The 27,625-nt window shown below is 38.7% G+C and overlaps 1 protein-coding gene across 3 annotated transcripts in view; it reads right to left on the bottom strand.

The window, feature by feature from the left end:
• The window catches only part of LOC145294135 (nesprin-1-like), a 1,091,614-nt gene that overhangs the window by 35,894 nt on the left and 1,028,095 nt on the right, over positions 1–27,625 (bottom strand). For all 3 annotated transcript variants that reach the window (XM_080141241.1, XM_080141242.1, XM_080141243.1), the window contains 3 exons: positions 24,993–25,322; positions 16,173–16,382; positions 604–666 (listed from right to left, as the gene is read on the bottom strand). In XM_080141241.1, coding sequence (XP_079997367.1) covers positions 604–666; positions 16,173–16,382; positions 24,993–25,322 — 603 coding nt within the window. The remainder of the gene's footprint in view (positions 1–603; positions 667–16,172; positions 16,383–24,992; positions 25,323–27,625) is intronic.

Genomic DNA, 27,625 nt, shown 5'->3' with positions numbered 1-27,625 from the left:
ATAGTCTGGATTTTTTTTTACTGGATTTTTTTTTTACTGGATTTTTCAACCAATTTCATTGATCAGATTTAATTATTTGACTATATCTGGATCAATGGACATAATTTTCAATATCCTTTTCAAATGTAATGTGAAAAATACATATCATTGCACAACTCCCTCTATAGTACTCCTAAATTTAGTACTAAATAGTAGTCCTTCACTATACCTTGTTTAGGGTGAAAAAGCAGTAAAAAAAATTAAAAAAAGACTTTTCGAACATTTTTTGAACATTTTTTTTAAGTTTCCAATTTTTAAGCAATTCTATACTTTTATTTTGTTAGTTATTTTCCTCTGAAGAAAAATAAATTTTTGAAACTCCATGGAATAAGAAATTAATATTTTGTATGCAGTATTCTTCATTTTTGGACAATAAATTTTGTAAATGTTAATTTGCATAATTTAATTTCCTTTATCTCTCTCTCTCTCTCTCTATATATATATATATATATATATATATATATACAATTATTTTTTAATAAAGAGGAATATCGGACGTAGTTACAAAGGAAGCAGAAGACAGCAGGCAAAAAAAAATTAGATGGAGGGTGCTTTTATGGTTACCTTTCGAATAAAATGAAATGGTGACAAAATTCTTCGTTCTTGACTCTTGCTGCTCTGATAAACCTACAAAGTTAGTAGGACAGAATGACAACATTTACAAACGAATGATTACAATGAAAGGTTTCTGTGACTTGAAAGCGATCCATCATATCTTGTTCTCAAAGCAGAAATATCAAAATATCAGAAGAATAAAAATAAACTAAAAAAACATGTAACATTTAAAAAAAAAGAAAGTGTGCTAACTGGAAGGTTCAGATGCGTTAATGAAGGAACTTACTAAATCAAGATGGACATCAAAGTTGAGGAATGAAAAGTGGGGGTCAATCACAAAAAAGGAAAAGAAAATTAAGTTAAATGATATCTACACCATTTTACTCACAATTAAAAAAAACTCATCTTAAAATGAAATAAATCTGAATTAAGTTTATAATTTTTTTAATAAAATTGTCATAAAATCTTAAAACAGAAACAAATTCAATTTGAAAAATAAAAATTTAAATTTTAAATTTGCATGCAAATATGAATAATTAGATTTTAAATTAAACTTTTTTTAATTTGAGGTTGAGTTTTTTAATTTGTATTTCAATTTAAAAAATAAATCTGAGCTTTTTTTTAAATTTAAATTTGAACCAGTTTTTTAATTTAAAGTTGAGACTTTTTAAGAATTAAGTTAAGTCTTTATTTAAAGTTGAGCCATATCCTTTTATTAAGGCAATTTTAAAGGTTTGAGCTAAGTTTTAAGTTAAAGTTGATCCATATTTTTCTTTTAGTTTTTTAGATTTAAAATTGAATCACTCTTTAAGTTGATGTCTTTAATCTAAAATTGAGCTATTTCAAATTGAGCAACGTTTCAATTTAAAATGAAGTCATTTTTTAATTTAAAATTTAACTTTTTTTTTTCTTATTTAAGCCTTTTTTAACTTAAAGTTCAGCCGGTTTAAAAATTTTTTAAATATATTTTTACATCTTAAATTTAAAGTTAGGAATTTTTAATTTGAAAGTAAAAAGCTGCAGGTAAGGAAGAGATTGTGATGATGGCTGGAATAAAAATTCTAAAACAATAAACAGAAAAATAAAATGAATTTAAAAAATAAAGGAGTAAAATTCACAAACATTTGCAAAACAATCAAAATAGAATACATATTACAAAAGAATCGTAAATTAATTCGGTTTGGTTCCGATATTTTAAGAGTAAAAACTGCAATTTTTCAATAATTTCTTTACTTTAACATGAGACCGATAGTTTGATAATTGAGCACTCTGATTAATTTTCCTTCCAAATAATTGTGTTTGTGTACTTAGGTTTAGAATTCAGAAGGCTGAGACAATGTAATGTACCTATTTACTATGCCCCCCCCCCCACGGGACAGTTAGACACCAGGGTCGTTTTTTAACGTGGAGAAAAGGTACAAAAATAAAAATTGTCTCAGTCGTGAAGGATTTCTCCTCCACAGAAAGAGAACAAGAAATAGAAGTGCAGCATCTGAAGAACAGATGGTATTTATTTGCTCCCCCACCGAGCAAATTAGGCACAAGGCCAATTTTTAATGTGAGGAGTGAAGGGAGGGGGAAGGGAAAAAGGGGACCAGCTCCCGAGAGGTGGGAAATGGGAGCTGGTTAAAGGTCAGGTATGTGGGGTTTCCCCCGCATCTGGTCTTTGCTTGCAGTATCTGTCGGAACAGATGGTATTTATTTGCTCCCCCACCGAGCAAATTAGGCACAAGGCCGATTTTTAATGTGAGGAGTGAAGGGAGGGGGAAGGGAAAAAGGGGACCAGCTCCCGGGAGGTGGGAAATGGGAGCTGGTTAATGGTCAGGCATGTGGGGCTGCCCCCACATCTGGTCTTTGCTAGTCATAGCTAGTCGTAGCTAGTCATAGCTTGCAGTATCTGTCGGAACAGATGGTATTTATTTGCTCCCTCACCGAGCAAATTAGGCACAAGGCCGATTTTTAATGTGAGGAGTGAAGGGGAAATGGGGACCAACTCCCCGGGGAGTAGGGGAGTTGAATAGTGACAATTGGTATGAAGGGTTGCCCCTACATTGACCAAGGTCTTATATGTGAGGTTGCCCACACATATGGTCTTTGCTTGCAGTATCTGTCGGAACAGATGGTATTTATTTGCTCCCCCACCGAGCAAATTAGGCACAAGGCCGATTTTTAAAGTGAGGAGTGAAGGGGAAATGGGGACCAACTCCCCGGGGAGTAGGGGAGCTGGATAGTGACAATTGGTATGAAGGGTTGCCCCTACATTGACCAAGGTCTTATACGTGGGGTCGCCCCCACGTATGGTCTTTGCTTGCAGTATCTGCCGGAACAGATGGTATTTATTTGCTCCCCCACCGAGCAAATTAGGCACAAGGCCGATTTTTAATGTGAGGAGTGAAGGGAAAAGGGGACCAGCTCCCGAGAGGTGGGAAATGGGAGCTGGTTAAAGGTCAGGCATGTGGGGTTGCCCCCACATCTGGTCTTTGCTAGTCATAGCTAGTCATAGCTTGCAGCATCTGCCGGAACAGATAGTATTTATTTGCTCCCCCACTGAGCAAATTAGGCACAAGGCCGATTTTTAATGTGAGGAGTGAGGGGGAAATGGGGACCAACTCCCCGGGGAGTAGGGGAGCTGGATAGTGACAATTGGTATGAAGAGTTGCCCCTACATTGACCAAGGTCTTATATGTGGGGTTTCCCCCCACATATGGTCTTTGCTTGCAGTATCTGCCGGAACAGATGGTATTTATTTGCTCCCCCACTGAGCAAATTAGGCACAAGGCCGTTTTTAATGTGAGGTAAAAACCAGCTCCCCTAAAAGGGGTCACTCTGGTTACCAAAAATAATAATTGTCCCAGTATAGAGGGTTTCCCCTCCATTGACTGGTACACATTATCTTAAGTGCAGTATCTGCCGGAACAGATACTACACTTTGAGATATTAAATCTTTTATTCATGTTAAAAAAATACAGTAAAATTAACGGTGAACAAAAAACTTAGGCACATGGCCAACTCAAAAGGGGGGATTTTGGGGGTCGTTGGTCATCCTTGTCGCTCCAGAACTAAACAAAGTCAAAAGTTTCTCCCAGCTAGTATCTTCTTTCACCATAATACCGCATTCACCCTTTCATCTTGGGGGACGTCCTAGTAACTCCCAATTTTTAAAACATTTTTTATTGACGTGTAAAAACAAAAAAGATAACAATAAAATGGTAACAATAATTCATTTGTGTCGAGGGAGGGGGAAGAAAAAACAAAAGGTGATTAGTAGGACCCTCCCAACCCCGTCTAGTTGATAGACTGCCCGTTCCACTAGGTTTGTAAAAGGAACCTCGCTTCTGCGGGTCAGTCTCTAGGTGGGGATGCCCTCTAGATGGGGGTGAATGGAGAAAAGAAAATTTTGTGGGTAAGGGATGGAGGTTAGTTTGTATTTCTTTTTCTCCAAGATGGGTAAAATTTAGAGGAAGGGGTGAAAAAACAAAAATTGCAGGTAAGAGGGGATGGGGATCTTGGAGGCTTCCTAATCGGGGAGGGATGGAACACACACTCAGCTAGCTGAGAGACTACTTGTTTAATTTAACTTTACAGAACTGCGCGTTCCACACCTAGGCGGGGAACACGTATTCGAATTTGGCTCCTCTTCGTACACACAGACTTGCCACATGTATCCATCTTCTGTCAAATGCCGCGCGATGCAGCCTTCTTCTATCACATCTGATCTTCACCCGTAGTTGGTGTTTAAAGAACGCGATCAGATCTTGATCAGAAAAAGACAACACCCCCCGGCAACCTTGCAGACGCGACGTCCAAATCACCATTCTCGCCACGGCCAGAATCGTAACGTAGACCATTTGTCTTTCCCGGTCCCACGGCGGCCTCACGTTGTCCACAACATTGGATACAGTAATTGGGCGAGGATGCTCAGGATCGATGCGAGCCGTCACCCCACTGACATACGACCAGTACTGGCGGAGTTCGCGGCAATCAAAGAAAGCGTGATCCGTAGTTTCCACAGCCGTTGTCCCACAACGGGGACAATCGGGCGACTCCAGAAACCCAGAACTGCATTGTATGTTGTTGAGTGGAAGTGCATTTCGGGCCAATCGCCAGGTCAGAGAGAACTCCGAATTGTTCAGATGACTCGAACCTGGCGCCCAGCTCCACGCGGAGCGGATCTCACTCTGCTGCCACCCCAAACGCGCGCATAGCGGGTCGTCAGCGGCCTCCCTCACTAGATCCCTGTGGAGTTCCCTACGGGTAGCAGTCACAAGGTCACTGGACCTTGGTAGTCGTTTTAGCGCGGCTCGGCACTCTTTCATGTAGGCAGATTCTCCCCGCGGCCTGCGACGGCTCTCGATGGAAGGGTCGAGAACGAGGTCGGGGAAGGCGGCAGTAACCACGGGGTGCCACGGTTGGTCCTCCTGCATATAGTTGCTCAGGAAGGCCAGTCTCTCAGCATCTCGATGACACTTCAAGTCCGGCATTCCCAAGCCTCCCTCACACGGACGTTGAATACAGACCTGTCTGCTCACCCAGTGTCTTCCTCTGTCCCAAAGGAGCGAGGACAAGAGTTCGACGAGAGCTTTTAGGTGTTGTGCAGGCAGGGGAAGTACGGCCAGTCGGTAAAGGATGAGAGGAAAGACGTAAGTGGCGCACGCCTCAGCTCTACCCTTTAAGGAAAGTTTCCTAGGAAGCCACGAACTGACTGCAGCCTCCACCTTTGACCGTACCTCCAACCAATTCTTGTCAAGCTGGAGACCCGGTCCGAACCACACGCCGAGGATCCGGACCGGGCCATCTGTCCAGCTGAAGGGCGCAGGGAGGTTTGCGTTGCCACTCCATGCGCCCAACCGCAGTCCTACCGACTTGTTGCGGTTTATCTTGGCCCCTGTAATTCTTTCGTACTGTGTGAGTGCCTCCGACACGACCTCAATGTCTCTGGAGCCCGACACGAAGATCGTGACATCATCGGCGAACGCGGATACCTTGGCAGCTGAGCCGCCAGGCAGAGCCATTCCGCGCAGGGCCGAATTTGCCTCCCCATGTCTCAGCTTGCGGAGAAGAGGCTCCAAAGCCAGGACATAAAGCAGGGGCGACAGCGGACAACCCTGACGAACCGACCGAGAGATAACAAAGGGTTTCGAGCGCTTTCCGTTCACTTGCACGACAGCCATGGGCTGCCGATACATTATGGAGATCCACTTGCAAAAGTCCGGTTTAAAACCGGCGGCCTCTAAGACAGATGCCAGGAAACGATGGTCGACCCTATCGAAAGCTTTGGACTGATCTAAGTTTATCAGCGCGGCTTCTGTGTCGTCATCTATTCCCCCCTCTAGGATCATGCGGATCAGGTGCAAGTTGTTCTGAATCGATCTCCCCTTCACAGCGTAGTTCTGTTCTGGTTCAACCAACTCGTCGATAACAACCTGCAGCCGATTCGACAGGACCTTGGCCAAAATCTTCAACTCTGTGTTTAGCAGAGTTATGGGCCTGTAGTCGTCTAACTCTTCCCCTCCATGCCCGTCACCTTTCTTCAGCAATGTGATCACTCCCTTGGTCACCTGCCCTGGGATGGATCCCTGAGCAAACCAATGGTTGAACATATCCGTCAGAAGAGGCAGAAACATGGGCGACAGCCTCAAGTACAGTTCGTATGGCAGACCATCAAGTCCTGGCGATCTGTCACAGCTGACCTGCTTCAGCGCAGTAAAGACCTCCTGCTCCGTCACCCGGCCCTCGCAACCAGCCGCTCTAGCCGCCTCGAGGCGGGGAGAGTCGGCCAAATAGTCGCTAAACTCAAGGACCGGAAGATCGGGCTGCTGCGTAAAATGCTCCTCGAAATGTTCTCGAAACCCCTCACAGATCTCCCGAGTCGATTCCAGGGTGCGTCCATTCGGATGTTTGATTTTTGCAATATATTTGTCCGAGCCACGCCTAGAAACCTCACGGCGCACGTCTGCATCAGAATTGACTGCTTCGTTGCCTATCTTTCTAAGCCTAGCTCTAACTACTTGGCCTTCGTAACGCTCGCTAGTCTCGCGTAGAAGGTCCTGCTTAGCTAGTTCCTGACTAACCCTATCACCCTCCCCGGTAGCCTGGGCTAGTTTCTGCTCTAGCTTCTTCTTCGTCTTGGCCTTATCTAGTGCGAGGCGCTGGGCATACTTGACGGAGAAGCTTCTGATCTTGGCTTTGAGACCTAACCACCACTTACTCCCGGTAACCGCCCCCACTAGTGCCTTTTTAATCAATTCTCTTAACTGATCTTGGAAGTCTTGTCTCTCCAGAAGGGAGGTGTTTAACTTCCAGTACCCCGCTAACTTAGGCCTATTTCCTAGCTTCAGCCGGGCCATAACTAATTTATGGTCCGTCTGGCCTAGCCAAGTGAACGTGGGACAAGATAAGAAGTCTACTTCGCCTCTCCTAACTAACATCCTGTCCAAATAAGTATTTGGATAGGAGGAAACACTATTGGTCCACGTCCACATCTCCCGCCCTGGATGCTCGACCCGAAACCTGTCGACCAGACCGCATCTAGCCATCAGATCAGCCAGGCTGGACTCGCACCTCTCCGATCCTCTAGCTCCGCCTCCTACCTTATCTATGTCGGGGTCTAAGATGGAATTCCAATCCCCCATTAGCACTACCCGCTTCCGACAATCTACAAACGCGTCAAGCTGACTGAAGAATGAGACCCTCTCACGAGCGGTGCTGGGCGCATGAACCGCAATCACCCGAAACACAGAATCTTTTACGGCAACATCGGCCACAACCAGCCTACCCACTGCATCTCTATGGACAACGTCGACCGTCGCCGACAGGGTACGTTTAACCAGCACGGAAACTCCCTTCCCCCGCGGGCTGCCATATGCTGAGAAAACCTCAAAGTCTCGGGCCAGCACCTGACAGTCCACAGAGGAAACGAAATGCGTCTCCTGAATCGCAGCGACATCCACTCCCAGGGACAAGAGGTCGTGCCGGAGGCGAGCCGCCCGGCCCGATGATCTCAAGCCCCTCGCATTCAGACTAGCCAAATTCAAAGCCATGGTACCTACCTTAAGGTGTGTTACACTCAGCTCCGAAGTCAGCCGGGGAAAGGACACCGACGTTGTGTGCAATGCTCAAGGTGGTCAGGTTTTTCATGTCCTGACCTTCTCTCACAATGCCGCCGACATCCAAAGGGTAGGTCAATTTAAGGGCCCTATAGAGTGACGGATGGACCAACACTGGGACCCTTCCCTTGCATTGTTTTGACAGTTCATCAAGAGAAGGGTCATTTTTTTTAACCAGTTCAATTCCCGGAAACGCCCCTTCAGCGGCCTGCAGCCTTGTCCACAAGTTGGTCTTGCAGGCCTCTGGAGTTCTGACAAAGGTTATTAGGAGTGGGGCGTCCGGGAAATTTGAGGGGATATTTACATCTTTCCCCTCTATCTGTTTGTAATCGAGCAGAGGTTTTAAGTTTTTCCTCTGCCGATGGGAAATGTCTGTGGCCACAGATAGAGGGTCTACATAACATAGTTCCTCAGGGGCAAGGACCTTTGGTCTGCAAGAGGCAGAGGAGTCTCTCCTCTCCCTCGGTTCATTCTTTTCATTTTCTTTTTGGGGTAGTGGCTCAGTTTGCCTTGGTGTGGGGACGGGTGTTTGTGTGGTGCCTGGTGTTGGTGTTGGTGTTGGTGCAGTGTTTGGTGTTGGTGCGGTGTCTGGTGTTGGTGTTGGTGCGGTGTCTGGTGTTGGTGTGGTGTCTCGTGTTGGTGCGGTGTCTGGTGTTAGTGCGGTGTCTGGTGTTGGTGCGGTGTCTGGTGTTGTTGCAGTGTGTGGTTTGGGGGTGGAAGTGGATTTTGTTGTTAGGGGTGGTGTATGTTCACAGGGAGTGGGGGCCACCTTTTCTTCCTCTTTTCTTCTTTTGTTTTTCTTTTTCATTCTTTCGAATGAACCGGGGAGAGGTGAGGTTGAGTTCCTCTCCCTCTCACTTGCGGATTCATCCTCAGAGGAGCAGTCTTTTCTCCGCTTGATCCCCGTCTCGATTGGTGTGGGGACCGTTGGTTGTGTCTGCTCCTCTATTTGCTGCTGCAGCTGTTTTTGTTGTTGCTGCTCTCGCTGGTGTCGTTGCTGCTGCTGCTTCTGCTGCACTTGCTGATTTTGCTGTTGCAGTAGTTGCTGCTGCAGTTGTTTCCGCGGCATTGGCTGCGGTGGCTGTTGTTGTTTCTGCATTTGCAGAGGCTCCTGCCTCGATTTTTGGGCTGGTGGTGGGACGGTGGCAGAAGGGATTAAGTGTTTCCGCTTTTGTCTCACTACCGTGCTCCATTCTTCCCCCTTGGCCTCCTGGGTGGTTTGAGTTTTCCTTGGAGCTGGGGTTGGTGCTGCAGTTGCAGGGGTTGTTGCCGCCTGTTTTGGTGCGGGCGTTGTCTCAGTGGATGTGACCGCCTTTTGGGTTATTGGATTAGGGGTTACCCTTTGGGGGCAACTCCTAGCCATGTGGCCCTGCTTTTGGCAGAACCAACAGTGTGGACGACGGCCCTCCACCACTACCGTTATGCTGGCGTCTTTGTATGTCAGCAGCGGTGGTATTGCCTGAAAACCTTTCCTCTTCAGCCTCATTGCTATTGTGTAGCAGCCCAGGTGAGTCCCAGTTTTTGACCGTATTGGGGTCACCTGTTCTACCTCACCGTACTGGCTGAAGAGGCATCCTAATACTTCCGCAGGTATTTGGGTTGGCACATTAAATACCTGCACCCGAGTCCTTCTCTTGCCCTGGTATTCAGGTGTTAGTTTGACTCTCCCATGCTTTATTTCTTGGAGGGAGAGTCTCTCTGCATCTTCCTTGGTGGGTAGGAGGATGTCCCACATGGCGTAGCTCCTCTGGTACAGGTATAATACCGGGATATTTAGCTTATGTAGGAGCCCTGCCATGTCTTCCTTTTTCATCCCTAGGAGGCGGTTTTCCGGCATATCCGAGATGATGAGGGAGAGCACTCTGTCTTCGATTGCCTCCCAAGCGCCTGGCACTGGTTTAATTTCTGCCCCCTCTATGTATTGTCTGTACTTGGTCAAGTACAAGTCTTTATACTCTTGAGGGGACAGTTGCTTCTCTACAGTCTTCCCCCATGCCAACCCTCTTGTTGGTGTTGGATCTTTGGTGAGGTTGGACTGTTTTTGCTGTTCCTTGGCGGAAGGGTTGCTATTTTGAGGGGCATTTCCCTTTCCGCTTTCCTTTGGGACCGACTCTCCCTGCTCTATACTTCTTCCAGGAAATACTTCCCTTTTTGGGGAGTCGGCCTCCTGGGGAGCATTGTCCTTGGGAGCTTTTGCCCCTTTTGTTTTGGGGAGGTTTAGGCTGTATGCCCCCTCGTTTTCTTGATTTGCTCCCCTTTTGGGGCAGTAGCCCTCCTGGGGAGCACTGTCTCTCTTATCGTCCTTTGGGGCTACTGCCTCTTGATTTTTGTTGTCAGAGCGGGATGCCCTGTCCAACATTGTTTTTTCTCCCCTTTGTGGGGAGTCGCCCTCTTGGGGAGCTGCTGGTGAGTTTTCTCCCTTCTGGGGGGCGTCCTTCGGTTTCGTGTCCGGGCGGTATGCCCCGTTGCTTTTTGCTTCCCCTGTTGGGGAGCCGTCCTCTTGGGGAGCAGTTTTTCTTGTGGTAGCCTCCTGGCTGGGGGTATCTGTATTGGTGGTCCCCGGGCTGGGGGTGTCCATTTTTGAAAAAAGCTCTCTCTCTTCTGTATAATTCACCAAAATGAGTGACGTGGAGTCGGCGTCCAAATTGGGAGCCGACTTTGGCGCCAAAAAGAAGTGGCGCCAAAGGCGGCAAGAGGGGAGATAGAACTGAGAGAGGGAGTGGGAGGTTAGTGGAGGGAAGAGAGAAAGTGTTTCCGACCCTCCCTCGCGGGAAGGTCGTAAATTATCAGCTCGGATCCCCCCCCGTGGGGGAGGGGGGAGAGCAGAGAAAGACAGACAAAGTGGGGGTGCGGACAGAACGCTACCCAACAAGCTCTCCGGGCACGAGAATGTGTCGCCAGAACACGACTGCCTATCGCTGTGTATGTATCAGAGAACAGATGGTATTTATTTGCTCCCCCACCGAGCAAATTAGGCACAAGGCCGATTTTTAATGTGAGGAGTGAAGGGAGGGGGAAGGGGAAAAGGGGACCAGCTCCCGAGAGGTGGGAAATGGAAGCTGGTTAAAGGTCAGACATGTGGGGTTGCCCCCACATCTGGTCTTTGCTAGTCATAGCTTGCAGTATCTGCCGGAACAGATACTACACTTTGATCTTGTCCCGAAGGCCAAAAAAATGTCTGGTTGTGAAACGAGATGTTTATTTTGTTTAACGGCATATCAATTTAATACTGAATCAAGTTGAATTTATTTATTTTTAGATCTTTAAATTTTTTTGTATATAGATTAACTGCTTTTAAAAAATACACTACGTTTTTTACAGTTCCTTCATTGTATCTGTTATGTAAAACGTTTCTTTTATAGGATCCAGATAATTGAATTCAGTAAAACTGTGTTTGATTGTGCACACTGGCTGTTGTTGATCTTCCAGCAAGTAGAAACGTTTAATCTGTGTGTGACCTGTGCAAAGTTTGATCACTAAGAGTTTGTTATGTGTATTGCTATTTCAACTTTGTTGTCTTTGTTGTTGGGCATATTTGCTAATCTTCATTTTTAACTCTGTATAAGGAATCTTAAAATTTGATTCCAGAGCCAGTAGACTTGGCTATTTAATCAACTTGATCGTTTCTACTGATTCCTGTACAACTGGCGACATCTTTATAGGGTATTATAACTACTCAAGTCCCTTAATATTATGACTAATGCAGGTAATTAGTCAATCAGCTTATTGAGATCATGTTCGTGTCATCGTTCATATTATAAAATAGTTCATAGGGGATCCGATTCAAAACAATATTTTCAAGCAAACTACAATATACACTTATGTTTTTGATTAATGCCAGACGTTAAAAACCAGTTAAGTACATTTCTGAAAGGTTAAAGAAACAAAATAAACATCAAGAGCCGCAATTTTATTTTTATTTTCTATAGTTTTTTGTTATTTTCAATCAATAGTGTGCTTCAAGGTGTTCAAGTGTTTCTAATATTTCGAGGTTGATCACCTCCTTTTCAAAGTAAATCCATATCCGATCCACTTGTGTTCTGACTGCAGCGATGATTTGTTGATTGATTGTGTTTAAAGGCCTGTCAATCTCTAAAGGGTCATTTAGGGCCAAAAGCACAAAACAACACCATATTATAAAATAGTTTATTGGGGATTCCGAACAATATTTTCTCTTTGTCATTTTGTTATTGTTTTAAAAGCAAAAGATTGTTTCAAAAATAAATTGTTGTCACATTCTTAAAAATGTTGTTTTCCGAATTAAAATGTTTTAAATCAGGAAGCCAGTATCTTCAAACAGGAAAGGGAGAGTGGGGGGGATGTTTGTGTTTTTGGATTTGCAAAGAGATAAAAAAAAACAAAAAAACTGCACAGTGTATTTGAGTCAGGAAGCCAATATCTTCAGACGGCCTGATCTGGTAGCACTAGGCTGCAGCGATGAATTGTAAGGGAAACCAATGAGACCAAATGTTTATCTATTATTTTTGTTGTTGTAAATTTATTTTCATTTTCTAGTAAATAATTTCGATTGCATTGTCACAGCTTTGTAAACTTCAAGTTTATCTAAACAATATACACAATGCTCCAAGCAAACTACAATATACACTTATGCTTTTTGATTAATGCCAGACGTTAAAAACCAGTTAAGTACATTTCTGATGATCAGTAATGCTACTGTGAAACTGCGTTAAATTGTGAAGAACAACATCTTATTATCATATGTTTAAAATAGATTAGAAATTACAACAATTATGATTGGATCCAAATGAAAATTTCCTTACTCCATAAAGTTTCAAAGAATGGCTCTTCTCCTCAGAGGAAAATAGCAAAATAAACAGTAAAAGGCTGGTTATAATTTTGACGGTCAGTACGTCTGGCCAAAGTTCATTTTCTCACCCTCATTTTAATTTTATTTTTATTTTTCTTGTAACTCATTTATGAACTGATTTTTCCCAGACGAACTTTACCATTTGGAATACAGATTATGCAACATGAATTTTCGATTACCATTCAACCTGCATCTCGACAAATCTAATTTTTGAATTTCGATACTCCTACATCATATTCATGTGTGGTTTCCACCTGGTATATCCTTTAAACTTATATGTCGATATATTCTTTTCTAAAGAATTACTACACCCCCATTCTGAAGTTTTCAATTGATGTGCTAACCAGTTCAATTTTAGCCATCCTGTTACCGTCTATTTTTGCTAATTATTTTCCTCTTTGAAATTCTATAGAGTAAGGAAATTTTCATGTAATTTTCAATCTATTTTTCATTAATTTTACAAAATTTAAAATTTTCTAATTTATGCTAATGTTCTATCCCATATATTGAGCATTTTTATCTGGTTATTTTTCATATTAATATCTGTTCTTTTTGAGTTCCCACATTCATTCATTTTGTAAGCGTTAATTTCTGAACTATATATATGTCTGTGTGTGTGTGTGTGTGGTGAGTCAGTGTATGTTGAAAAGAAATCAATAAAGTGCTCAATTATAAGAAATACCAAATCATTTAAAAACTATACATTACATATTCTAGGGATGTGCCATGGTTTCATTGACACAGATAGACCTTTACTATTTAAAAAAAAAAAAAATGGAACAGGCGGTTATAAAAATGGTGGTCATCACGTGCTATTTTTGAACTGTCGTCATTCAGTAAGTCACTGATGATTTGAAATAGGTTGTAAGGGCCTTTTTTAAACAATAAAAGTTTATCTGTATCAATGAAACCATGGTACATCTCTGGAATATGTATAGTTAAAACAAAGTTATATTATATAACTGAAAATAAAATCGTTTGGACACAACTGTAAACGACTTGAATACCATTGTGTGTACTCTTTATGTGGAATATGATTTAAAAATAATGTAAAGCTTTAAAAATACATAAATATGTGTGTACTTGTGTGTGTGTGTAAATTTTTAAATATATTCTTTTTACTAAGGAGACATCATTTATCAAGGCCTGAAGGCCACTCGAGAATAAAGGTTAATGAATGTAAGGTGGTATATACATATATGCATAGACATAAATGTCTATGGATATAAACATTTTTTCTTAATATTTATTAAGCTTGTTTAAAGTTGAGCCTTTCAAGGGATAAATTGATGATTCATAAATTAACTACATTGCATGATTCTCTCCCTTGGGAGATCAGAACTCTCTTTAGAATCACATTGTTTACATTGAAGGAATACAAGACATATTTCTCTCGCATTTAAGTACGATCATATAGTGTTGGCCGAATGATTATAAAACCAGGGTTCATGCTACTTGAATCCGAGGTTCAAATTCTTTGATCAAAAATATGGTTATATAATTCTATAGAAAACAAATGTAAAATAAAAACGCAAAACATATGTCTATGAGACCAGGGTTCATAATACTTGGATCTCGGGTTCGAATTGTCCAATCGGTGATATGAAGAAGCTAACTTAAAAATGCGAAACATATACATGTCTATATGCTTATAAGTGTGTGCATTTTTAATCGTTTTATTTTTATGGGGATGGGGCATCCTACCAGATGCCAGGCAGTCACCCACTATTTCAGTCACTCCAACCAAGAGATCTTTTTAAAATTATAACCGTTCCTTTGAGTGCAATTGCTTCTCTTGCACTTGGTTCACCAAGTATATTCAGCAAGTACAGCGTGGAATGATAAATTTGTCGTCCTAGAAGAGACAAACAGATTCCATTTCCGTTTGATGAAAACCGGTTTTCTTTTTTGTTGCATACCATCTACTAGTTGGCCAGTTGTATACAAATCCCAACAGCAATAGGAGCTTTCTATCATGTCTGAAAGTGACACAATGTTCAACGAGTGAGATCAGAGATGCACTGCTGTACAATTCATGCTCTCTACCGATCCAAGTTATGACAACAGGACCATTGCCAGCACCCTCAAAATGCATCACTGGATCGCTACGAATAACAGGGACGTGCCCAGGGTGATGAAAACAAAGTTTACAGCCACAGTTATGATATTTGGTGTGGTTTCAAGTGATGGCCATATCATGTTATCTCACATCTTCGAAGTCAGCTTGAAAGTCAACTCGAAACTGTACCTGGATGTGCAACAGAGTGTGGTGATCTCTTGGTGCAATCAGGTGGCCGCTGGCAGACCCTGAGTGTGGCAGCAGGACTCGGTGTCAGCTCATAAATCCATAGAGACCCAGGCCTAGCTTCAGAAGGAGTGCTTAAACTTTGTATTCTTCTCTCACTGGCCCCTTCTCCTCCCCCGACCTGAACCCATTGGACTACTTCATTTGGTCATATGTCGAAAACATCACCAACATGACCTTCCACAACACCAAAGCCAGCCTGATCGCCGACATCTGCTGAGTATTAACTGAACTCCTGCCAGCGCTTGTGGAAAAGGCATGCTTCCAGTTCCAGACCTGTATCGAGACAGTGACTGAGGCTGAAGGCGGCTACATCGAATAAATGTCAGCTTTACTGCATAATCAATTTACCCGATTTGATTTTTTCAATAAAAGTTTTAAAATAAAGCTGTACTGTTGTTTTCTTTAGGGCGACAAATTTATCGTTCCAACATGTAGTTTTTGAAATTCTTTTTTATGAGTCCAATTGCTCCTATAATTACTGGAATGATAGAAATCTTCCTAAGATTCCAATTTCTTTTCATATCGTACATAAGACCTTGGTATTTCGTTATCTTTTCCATCTCAGGTTAAGGACACTTACTTCAACTACACTTGCTACTCTTTCCATATTGTCTTATATTACTATATCAGATTTAACAGTTCTGTTTTTCTAGATACGTAACTATAGGGATTTTATAGTCATAATGGATGGTGCATAACTTATTTCCAACTGTTCTTTCCGGGTCTAATACTTGAACTCTATATGAGATACATAGATATTCGAATGTTCCATTTAAGTTCTTTATCTCTCAAACACTGAGTTAGTAAAGAAATTGAGAACATAATTTTCCTCTCCTTAATTAACCATTTTTATACGTTGAAGTATATCTTTCATTTTAGTCTCTTGGTCTTACTGGATTCCAGAACAAGAATTTATCTGGTCTGGTGGAGTATCAAGCTTCATGCTATTACTTGAGATAACATCACTTGGAGAAGGTGCACCGTTCTTCGTAAAAGCTGATATGGGTTAGCCATAGTGAGGAGATCTTATTTGGGCAGCGAATACTATGTGATTTTGAATATTTGGTCAGGGTTTACTTCTATGGAAAAAGTATCCTCATGCCAGATTGTTCTGACAAATCCCTATGCAGAAAGACCTTAGACAATTGAGGATAGTGTTTAGTAGGCATTCAAGTTCTCTCCCAATTTATATGTGTATGTATGTGTGAGAGAAGTATGTGTCTGTATATGTATGTGTATGTATGTGTGAGAGAAGTATATGTGTCTGTATATGTATGTGCATGTAGAAATGTGTTTATATTAAACTAGAACGAAAGAACTTAGCGTTTGTACTTACTGGTTTCCTTTTGAAATCCAGTCGAGATTCCAAGATGGCCAAACACGTCATAATCTGTCGATGCAAGTTATGCGCCTTCGCCGATATGATGTGAATGTCATCTTTGGATTTTGTGACCCGATGAGAAATGGTTTCACCCTGTAAATGTCTGGACGTTTCTTTCAGGGCAGAAATGTGTGTCTGCTGCTGCTTAATTTCATTCCCCAGGGACTGAAAAAATCCAAAAAGACACAAATGTTATACAATAAATATGACTTAAAATCCAAGTGTAGTATCTGTTCTGATGCTACACTTAAGGTGATTTTTCCTTAGTCAATGTAGAGGGAACCCTTCTATACTAAAGCAATTTTTATTTTTGCCTACTTTCAGAGTGTCCCTTTTTGGGGAGCTGTTTTTTTTTCTTACATAACAAACGACCCTGTGTCACATACTACTCTCGTGGGAAATTCAATTAAATAGTATAAATATGACTTTTTATGGAAAAAAATATTCACTTAAAAATGTGTGCGTATGCAGAATAGAAAGACAAAGTGTCATTTAAACATTACAAACAATTTCATTGTATCATCTTTAACATTAATAGAAATTCCAAAAGTTATGAACAATGATCCAGTAGAAAAATAATTGCAAGTAAAAAAAAAAAAATATTGAGTTTAGCAATTTATAGAGTGTTATAGGTTTTGATGTTGGAGAGTTCACAAGATCCAAATAATTGCAAGTAAAAAAAAAAAAATATTGAGTTTAGCAATTTATAGAGTGTCATAGGTTTTGATGTTGGAGAGTTCACAAGATCCAAATAATTGCAAGTAAAAAAAAATATTGAGTTTAGCAATTTATAGTTATAGGTTTTGATGTTGGAGAGTTCACAAGATCCAAATAATTGCAAGTAAAAAAAAAAATATTGAATTTAGCAATTTATAGAGTGTCATAGGTTTGATGTTGGAGAGTTCACAAGATCCAAATAATTGCAAGTAAAAAAAAATATTGAGTTTAGCAATTTATAGAGTGTTATAGGTTTTGATGTTGGAGAGTTCACAAGATCCAAATAATTGCAAGTAAAAAAAAAATATTGAATTTAGCAATTTATAGAGTGTCATAGGTTTTGATGTTGGAGAGTTCACAAGATCCAAATAATTGCAAGTAAAAAAAAAACAACAAATATTGAGTTTAGCAATTTATAGAGTGTCATAGGTTTTGATGTTAGAGAGTTCACAAGATCCAAATAATTGCAAGTAAAAAAAAATATTGAGTTTAGCAATTTATAGAGTGTTATAGGTTTTGATGTTGGAGAGTTCACAAGATCCAAATAATTGCAAGTAAAAAAAAAATATTCAGTTTAGCAATTTATAGAGTGTCATAGGTTTTGATGTTGGAGAGTTCACAAGATCCAAATAATTGCAAGTAAAAAAAAAAATATTGAATTTAGCAATTTATAGAGTGTCATAGGTTTTGATGTTGGAGAGTTCACAAGATCCAAATAATTGCAAGTAAAAAAAAACAACAAATATTGAGTTTAGCAATTTATAGAGTGTTATAGGTTTTGATGTTGGAGAGTTCACAAGATCCAAATAATTGCAAGTAAAAAAAAATATTGAGTTTAGCAATTTATAGAGTGTTATAGGTTTTGATGTTGGAGAGTTCACAAGATCCAAATAATTGCAAGTAAAAAAAAAATATTGAATTTAGCAATTTATAGAGTGTCATAGGTTTTGATGTTGGAGAGTTCACAAGATCCAAATAATTGCAAGTAAAAAAAAAAAATATTGAGTTTAGCAATTTATAGAGTGTCATAGGTTTTGATGTTGGAGAGTTCACAAGATCCAAATAATTGCAAGTAAAAAAAAATATTGAGTTTAGCAATTTATAGAGTGTCATAGGTTTTGATGTTGGAGAGTTCACAAGATCCAAATAATTGCAAGTAAACAAAAATATTGAGTTTAGCAATTTATAGAGTGTTATAGGTTTTGATGTTGGAGAGTTCACAAGATCCAAATAATTGCAAGTAAAAAAAAATATTGAGTTTAGCAATTTATAGAGTGTTATAGGTTTTGATGTTGGAGAGTTCACAAGATCCAAATAATTGCAAGTAAAAAAAATATTGAGTTTAGCAATTTATAGAGTGTTATAGGTTTTGATGTTGGAGAGTTCACAAGATCCAAATAATTGCAAGTAAAAAAAAATATTGAGTTTAGTAATTTATAGAGTGTTATAGGTTTTGATGTTGGAGAGTTCACAAGATCCAAATAATTGCAAGTAAAAAAAAATATTGAGTTTAGCAATTTATAGAGTGTTATAGGTTTTGATGTTGGAGAGTTCACAAGATCCAAATAATTGCAAGTAAAAAAAAAATATTGAGTTTAGCAATTTATAGAGTGTTATAGGTTTTGATGTTGAAGAGTTCACAAGATCCAAATAATTGCAAGTAAAAAAAAAAAAAATATTGAGTTTCGCAATTTATAGAGTGTTATAGGTTTTGATGTTGGAGAGTTCACAAGATCCAAATAATTGCAAGTAAAAAAAAAATATTGAGTTTAGCAATTTATAGAGTGTCATAGGTTTTGATGTTGGAGAGTTCACAAGATCCAAATAATTGCAAGTAAAAAAAAAAATATTGAATTTAGCAATTTATAGAGTGTCATAGGTTTTGATGTTGGAGAGTTCACAAGATCCAAATAATTGCAAGTAAAAAAAAACAACAAATATTGAGTTTAGCAATTTATAGAGTGTTATAGGTTTTGATGTTGGAGAGTTCACAAGATCCAAATAATTGCAAGTAAAAAAAAATATTGAGTTTAGCAATTTATAGAGTGTTATAGGTTTTGATGTTGGAGAGTTCACAAGATCCAAATAATTGCAAGTAAAAAAAAAAATATTGAATTTAGCAATTTATAGAGTGTCATAGGTTTTGATGTTGGAGAGTTCACAAGATCCAAATAATTGCAAGTAAAAAAAAAAATATTGAATTTAGCAATTTATAGAGTGTCATAGGTTTTGATGTTGGAGAGTTCACAAGATCCAAATAATTGCAAGTAAAAAAAAATATTGAGTTTAGCAATTTATAGAGTGTCATAGGTTTTGATGTTGGAGAGTTCACAAGATCCAAATAATTGCAAGTAAAAAAAAATATTGAGTTTAGCAATTTATAGAGTGTTATAGGTTTTGATGTTGGAGAGTTCACAAGATCCAAATAATTGCAAGTAAAAAAAAATATTGAGTTTAGCAATTTATAGAGTGTTATAGGTTTTGATGTTGGAGAGTTCACAAGATCCAAATAATTGCAAGTAAAAAAAATATTGAGTTTAGCAATTTATAGAGTGTTATAGGTTTTGATGTTGGAGAGTTCACAAGATCCAAATAATTGCAAGTAAAAAAAAATATTGAGTTTAGCAATTTATAGAGTGTTATAGGTTTTGATGTTGGAGAGTTCACAAGATCCAAATAATTGCAAGTAAAAAAACAAATATTGAGTTTAGCAATTTATAGAGTGTTATAGGTTTTGATGTTGAAGAGTTCACAAGATCCAAATAATTGCAAGTAAAAAAAAAAAAAATATTGAGTTTCGCAATTTATAGAGTGTTATAGGTTTTGATGTTGGAGAGTTCACAAGATCCAAATAATTGCAAGTAAAAAAAAAATATTGAGTTTAGCAATTTATAGTTATAGGTTTTGATGTTGGAGAGTTCACAAGATATAAAGGGAGGTAACTGCAATCGATAATTTTTACTAAATAAATATGTACCAATGTATGTTGGAACGTAATTGTGGTGGATTTTTTATTTAAAATAGATCTAACACATCATCTGGTGGATCATTTTTTGTAATTTTTAGAATTTATACAAATTTCAACATAGCATGACATGTTTTCCCCTAAACAATGAAATAGCATGAATATAAATCTTTTAGTGAAAAAAGAAAATGGGTGTATATTTCGAATAGAAAGACAAAGTCTCATTTTAACATTAAAAAACAACTTTATTGTATCATCTCGATGAATATAAAATGGATAAGCGAAGAATAGTGTTAGTAATGGAATAAGTCCATGAATATGGACGAAGACAAAAAGGTTCGAAAGTCCATCAAATAGTGTTTAATAAAAGTTCCATTAGGAGAGAAGAGTATAGTGTTCATTTTTAATTAAGTGATGAAATATTCTGTTTGTAAGAAAAGGAAAAGTGTTATGCAGGTGTGTTATGTACTGGTCTGTATAACATGGGGGAAATGCAAATCAGGTGTGTATAACGTTTCGTTTGTGTCCTTGTGTGTGTGGGTGGGTGATTTATACAATATATAATGATACGCTAAGGCAACTGTATGCTTGTACGTACCTCATTACTCTTTATCATCCATTTTAAAATATGGAATGCAATCCATATATATATATATATAGTAGAGAATTAGAAGGCTATCACAATGCGAGGAATGAGATATAGTCGGTGTTGTTGGAAGAAGACGAAGACAAGTGGCGATTTACAAATCAATAAGTACATACATATATATCTAGATATATACATATGTTTATTCAGTTGTATTAAATACAAATGTCTTACTTGTTATGTCTGTGACAATATCCATAATAATTTCGGAAAAAAATTCCCTTTTCAAATGGTAGACGTGACAGATCGATTCAAAGCATGCTATATTATGGAGCGGAAATTGGGTGGCTGTGTGGAGCCTTGGAGCAAATGTAAGGAGGGGGTTTATGTATGGCCTGTTTTAGGTAATTAACATATTTTTTTGTTCCTTTTTTATAAAAAATTTTTGTATATATATATATATTTTAAAAAATTTTTTTTAATTTATTTTTTTAGTTTATAACTTGTTGCTTTAGAGTAAGCTTTTATTAATTTTGTATATTCTATGCCTATTTTGTTGTCTTTATTACTTTTTTTCCCCCTGCTGCTCTGTATTATTCATTTATTTGTTTAATTTATTAACATCCTAGCATATTCAGTGGGATGACTTGGTGTATCTAGCTCACACAAGTCGCTAGCAGGCTGGTACTGATTAGCTTTTGAAGGAGAGAAATGGAAGGGGGATGTGAGAAAGGTGGGGAAGGGGTTCGGGATGGGGCGCCCTCAGTCGGCTGTTGGGGTGTTTAGGTTAGGGGTGCGGTTGTCAGGAATAGGAAGATAGCTGGGAAGGGGGGCGCTGGATGACATTCCTTGGGAAATATTAATTTATTTATTTTAATAAAACTATAAGTGGCTATAGATGGAGCATTTTTTTTTCTATTTAATTCTTTATTATTATTTGTTGTTTATTAATTTATTTGTGTTTGTTGTTAGCGTTTATTTGGGTTACCTTAAATCAAAAGTTTTTTTTTTTTAAGTGGTTTATGTTACTTCAGCTAACTATTTATTATTATTATTTTTTTTATATATTGCTGCTTTTTACTTATTTATTTAATTTCTTTATTTTTTTATATATAATCTATATGGGAGGAGGCTTGTAGTAAGGCCCTGTCTGGACTGTGAGTTGGTGTATGAGCGGTGTGCAGTGGTGTACCTGTTCTAATGGGTTAAGGTTGTAATGGTAAGTCTTTGGTGGGATGTAAAGTTATATAATGAATGATGATCCGAGCTCCAGTCTGTTGTTGAGTTCTGGCCATAATTTGGATATTAGTAATGATTCTTTTATGCGAAGATTCCCAATATTGCGTTCTGTGGTTAAAATATCGACTTTAATAGATGTATTAGTGTTTCTGCAGGTGTTGAGGTGTTTGTGGAATAATAATGCTTGTGTTTGTGTGTGTTCCTTGATTCTTATGTGTAGGGGTCTTGTGGTACTGCCCACATAGAATTTTCAGCAGGCAGAGCATTCTAGTTTGTAGGCTACATGTGTGCGGTGGCATATGGTTGCGGGGTATACGGGGCAATTTGTCAGTGTGCATGGTGGTGGGTCCTCATTGTGCTTGCATTTAGAAAGCTACTGTCTAAGGGATGGTCCGGAGTGGGCTAGTTGCATATTGAGACCCTCCCTTCTGATAGCCCTGTGGATAGACATTGTGATCTTGTCGCTGAGATGGGGCATTTTAAGGAAGCAGGTATTGGTGGGGAACCTTCTTACACGTTTTCTCGTGTTCCAGAGGTGTTTAATGACAGTGCTGGGGTATCCGTTTGTCTCTAGGACCTGGTGGAACTGTTTTGTGCATTCTGCCTTGTCTTTAGGCTTACTGCACTTGTTTTGGATGCGGATGATCTCATTCCTTGCATATCCGATAATGGCCTTAGTACGGAGGGCCGACTTGTAGTGTACAAATATACTTCAGCTGACTGCTTTTCGGTAGAATTTAGTAGTGACGGTCCCCTCGTCTGATATTTTGAGGTTGAAATCTAGGAGGGATAGGGATGCTTGTACGTAGTCATTACTCTTTATCATCCATTTTTAAATATGGAATGCAATCCATATATATATATATATATATGTATATATATATTGGGTGTCTATATAAAATGGGGGGGGGTATAAATCGTGTCTATATAAAATGTTCTGCAGTGACTGTATATGTATCCATAACAAAAACGTTCTGATGTATATAATGTTTCGTTTTCGCACTTAATGTCCAAAGTGTTAAAATTGCCTTTTCCTGTAAGCATATGATAAGAACTGATGTAAGATTATAGAGAAACACGTTTTTTGTTTACAAAGGAGTCACAGCTTATCAAGGCTCAGTGGTCACTCGAGGATAAGGATTAATGAGTGTACGCTAGTCATTTGAACAATCGTGTGGTAATCAATGAGTTAATGAGGCAGTATTTTACTTTGCTGTCGAGGGTTGATGGATTTAAAGTTTCAGTTTCTTTTCATATCATACATTAAACACGGGTATTTTCTCTGTGTTGTTCACGTCTTTCAGCCTTATTTATTATGACAATGTTTGCCTTTTTTTTTTCTTCCGCTGTATTTTCCAAGGTAAGTGGATGTGTGGACTATATAATCATAATATACTAGCGTTGGGGGGGGGGGCTGTTGTATAATATTGTTGTGGAGACGCCCACTAATTAACATAGGCGGGTGAGTGAGATATATAAAGGTATCAATCACCAATACCGGGGGAGTTCGGCAACTGATCGCCAAATAGGCAAGACGCCTATGTTGCCTCCAGTAAGACATGCAACACGCCACCTGCCGGAATATCTCTAACTGAAGTATATCTGAAGACATGTAAATATGTATATAAATTTTCTTCCTAATATATTATTATTATACCTTTACTTTCTGTGTTCTTGTTAATTATTTGTGCAGACACAACAAATACGGTTAAATAAAAAAATAAAATAAATAAAAATAAATTTTTTTAAAAAGTGCGACTTTGGTGCCATCTTATCATGTTATTAAAAGAAAATGCTGCGTGGTGTACGTGTGCAAGAAAGTTGGAAATTTTAAAAGATAGGGGAGAGAAAAAAGAAAATAACAATGCAGCATGCTGGGCACGAACTTGCAAAAGTTAAATTCGTAAGTGAACACGTTATCGATCAGACCATGACGACACAGATGTTATGACGTGCAAATTTAGCTTTTTAAAATGAAACAACGAATCGACCATTCATGCATACGTGATTAACAAACAGCATCGAAACCAAGGTTTTACCTGACCCCCCCCCTTCAAACAAAACAATGTTTCTACATGAAATAATTGACGGTTTTTTCTAATATTTCGATATTATGTGTCTGAGACATTGCTCTTTCTAACAGTACCCGGTTCATGCCTGTCTAATGCGGATGACAAAAGTTTTAGCGGACATACAAACACGCACACAAACATGCAGACGACTGTCCTTTATATAATAGATGAGTGGAATGTACCCGGCATTAAATATTGAATTTAGCAATTTTTAGAGTTTTATCATATGTTTTCGTGTTGAAGAGTTCACAAGATTCAAAGGGAGATAACTGCAATCGATAATTTTTACTAAATAAATATGTACCATCATTTTTAAACACAATATGTTGGAACATAATTGTGGCTGATTTTTTATTTAAAATTTTTAATTTAAAATACATCTAACACATCATCTAATAGATGATTTTTTTGTAATTTTTAGAATTTATACAAATTTCGACATGGCCCATAAGGACGTAATAATGTTTTCACATGAGAATCTACACAAGCACAAGAAATATGAAATATTCTAATACATCACACCTGCTTTTTGGCTCATATTCGTCCAAATCAAATATCTTTGACATATTGGACATAATTTGGGCTACAGACGGATGGAAAACTCTAAAAAATGTCTACAATATTTTTGAGATGAACATTGATTATTCATATTACTTGCATTCTTTGGACTACTGTTCTCATCTTCAGTGTCATTTTCACAACGTTTCGGTCGATGTAACCTCCGACTTTCTTGAGGTGTATCTTGTCGTACTCGGGAATGTTTCTGTTGAACTTGGGAATTTGGACAGAATTATTTATTTACTTCAGGAGAAAAAAATTATAATATATAGAGGTCCTAAGAAATTCACAATTGTTTTGGAGGTTGTGAACCCGTGGCGCAGTGGTTAGAGTACTTGGAAAAATCATTTGTAAAAGTGATATTCTCCTGAAGGTTGAAGGTTCAATTCTCAGTGTGGCCGATTGATAAATACAATTGCGAATTACTTAGGATCTCTATTCAGTTATGGCTGACAGGACAAGAGCATGCTACCCCCGTGAAGTAAAGGATTCCATTTAAAATTCCTTCATATTCCCAAGTTCGACAATATACACCTGAAAGAAGTTGGGAGGTTACATCGACTGAAACGTCGTGGAAATGACACTCAAGATGAGAACAGTCGTCCAAAGAATCCAAACAATAAACAAGTTACACTTACCTGTAAACTATCATATTGCCACTGGACATTATTTTCGTTTTCATCAATATTATGAGGCTGGTGTTCCTGCACCTTCGCCTCCATGTGATTCATCCATACGAGCAGACGTTCAACTTCCTCGTGAAAATAATCTGACTGCGAGAGTTTTTTCCTCAGCTCACCCACTAGGTGTTCACACCTTGCAGTAACCTGCTTCCACTTTTTATTCATCGTGTCAAGCCGGCTTTTAGCGAGCTGATTCTCCTTCAAGGGTCCCTCGCAAAAGACGACACCGGTCAGTCTCAAAGATTCTACAATTGGTTGTTTGGATTTTACTTCCTCCTGGAAGTCCTGAAATATATTTAAAAAAAAATAGTGCTTTGAAACTTGAAACTCCTGCAAAAGAAAAACTGTGCTATAATTGGAATTTTCCTGGCAGTTCATGCAAAACACTGAAAAGTGCTGAACCAATCAAATCGTTGCCGACAACGTCGTTTAAAAAAAAACATTTATTTTACTATCATTGGTTGATTAGAAAGAAATAAAAATAAAATAAATATTTATCTATAGAGTACGGTCCGTATTCTGCACAAGTACACATAATGTTAATGTTGCTTCAAAATTTGTACATGCAAACATAATGCAGCAGAAACACCTTTTTCGAGTGAAGTGTTGATTCAAAATCGTATTTTAGGGAAATATGTGTTAAACTCTAATCCTTGCTAATCCTTAGTGTATGGTTTAAAATACTGACACCCGCCCAAATCTCAATACCCCTTATGTCAAATCTCGAGTCCGTAGACTAAAAATTGACAGAGTAGTTTGGTAGGGAAATGTACACACACAGGCACACACACACAGACAAACAATTTCACTGTTATAGATATATAGATTATATTGGACCTAATATATAGTAATGATTTAAAAAGTTAAAAAAAAATAAATAACTCGTTCGCCACCACTAAGAATTGAAACCGAAACCTTTAACTTACGATTTACTTTTTCCTTTGACGTTAGTGCCTAAACTATGAAGACATGTTTACTGCAAGGCTAAAAATTAAAATATGAATCAATAGCCATTACGTTATGCATGCATATTCGTAAAGCCGTTGTTCAACCTTCGCCTCGCAAATTCCATTTTTTTAATTTTCACACTTTTGCACTGATTTTTCCCCAGCTAAACCCCAAATATAAAGCTTTGCATGGGTCTGAATACCATATATATTAAGTTTCATGTCTGCAGACCCAAATCTGACAAAGGAGTTTGGTAGGCAAAACTTTTTAAACAAATAAATAAATATATATATATATATGCAGACAGAAATATATATAAAAAGAAGTTTGTGTTTACTATAACCTTTTTACACAAATATTACACAAGTATAAATCATGTAGAATATCTGCATGAATATAATTACACGTAATAGTAAACTAAAGATGATCATCCCATATGAAAGCTGAAAACTAATAGGGAATTAATTAAAATGAATGTTTAAAAGAATATGCAAATTAGATCTTTTGCAGATGAATGCAATTCTCCGACCCATATATAACAAAGTTATATTTTCTTTTTAAATAAATAGAAAAAAGGTTTTTTTAATATAAATATCAATATAGCTGTCTTTCTGGGCTTATTACAGGCAAACCAGATGTTATATTGTCTCAAAAATGGGGACAGAATTGGAATAATCTCCGAGATGTCAGAGGAGATGTTTGTATTGGAAGAGGAATTTGCTGATAAAGGCCACACACTGTGCTGTGTGAAGGGACCCAGGAAACTGCCAATAGATATCAGTGTGAGCAACCACCTCCCTCCCAGGAAAGAGAGAGAGAGAGAGAGGTGTTGAGTGGTTGAGACAAGGAGAGGCTCTGAGAGGAAGAGAGAAAGGATGTTTTTAACTACTCTCCGAGGGAGAGGTGAGGAAAAAGGATTGGATTAAAAAAAAAGGAATTCTAAAACTATACGAGTCATAGCCAGCAAAATAAACAGCTGGGCTAGTAAAGCGTTCCCGACCTGGGGGCTTCAGGCCGGATGTTATAATGTTAACAAGCCTGTGTTAATGTGAAATCTGAGACTTTACTTGTCTGGTCATACATTGTTCACTGCTCTAGTCAGTCACGTCAATTTAGACAGTAGCCATTGTGAAGTAATGAACTTAATAAATAGTTGTTATTGTTATAAACTGGAGTTCTGTTTGTTTGTGGTGAGGACTCTTCATTTTGCAGCGAGCTGCAGGGACCAGCGGAGTGATTGATGTACCCGGAGACTACACAGGATAGGAGACGATTCACTTAAGAAGCGAAGCGCCCCATCATGGAAACACAACGTGTGAAGATGATCAATAGGCCAACTTGTGACGGGACAACGTACGATTGAAAGAGCGTCTGTCATATCGAGTGCAGTTTGACGAGGTTAGAGACACCCGGTATGTAGGGTACCGTACGGGCCCATTATAGCCACACTGTTTTGCAAACTAAAAAACATGATTAGCTTCACTTTCATATCTGTATATAAATAAAAGGGAGGAAAGCAATGCAAGATAACAATATTCCTGTTCATATGACAGTCTTCTAGATATGTCCGCATGCATAGATATAAATAGACTTTAACTCTCTTCATTTCACTATGCTTATTGGCTTGGCCATATGTTCCT

Source organism: Euprymna scolopes, chromosome 15 (genome assembly GCF_053919585.1).
Source record: "Euprymna scolopes isolate OS-2025 chromosome 15, ASM5391958v1, whole genome shotgun sequence".
NCBI classification, from domain to species: domain Eukaryota; kingdom Metazoa; phylum Mollusca; class Cephalopoda; order Sepiida; family Sepiolidae; genus Euprymna; species Euprymna scolopes.
The sequence above is the reverse complement of the archived record's forward strand: the minus strand, read 5'-3'. Positions and strand labels throughout refer to the sequence as shown.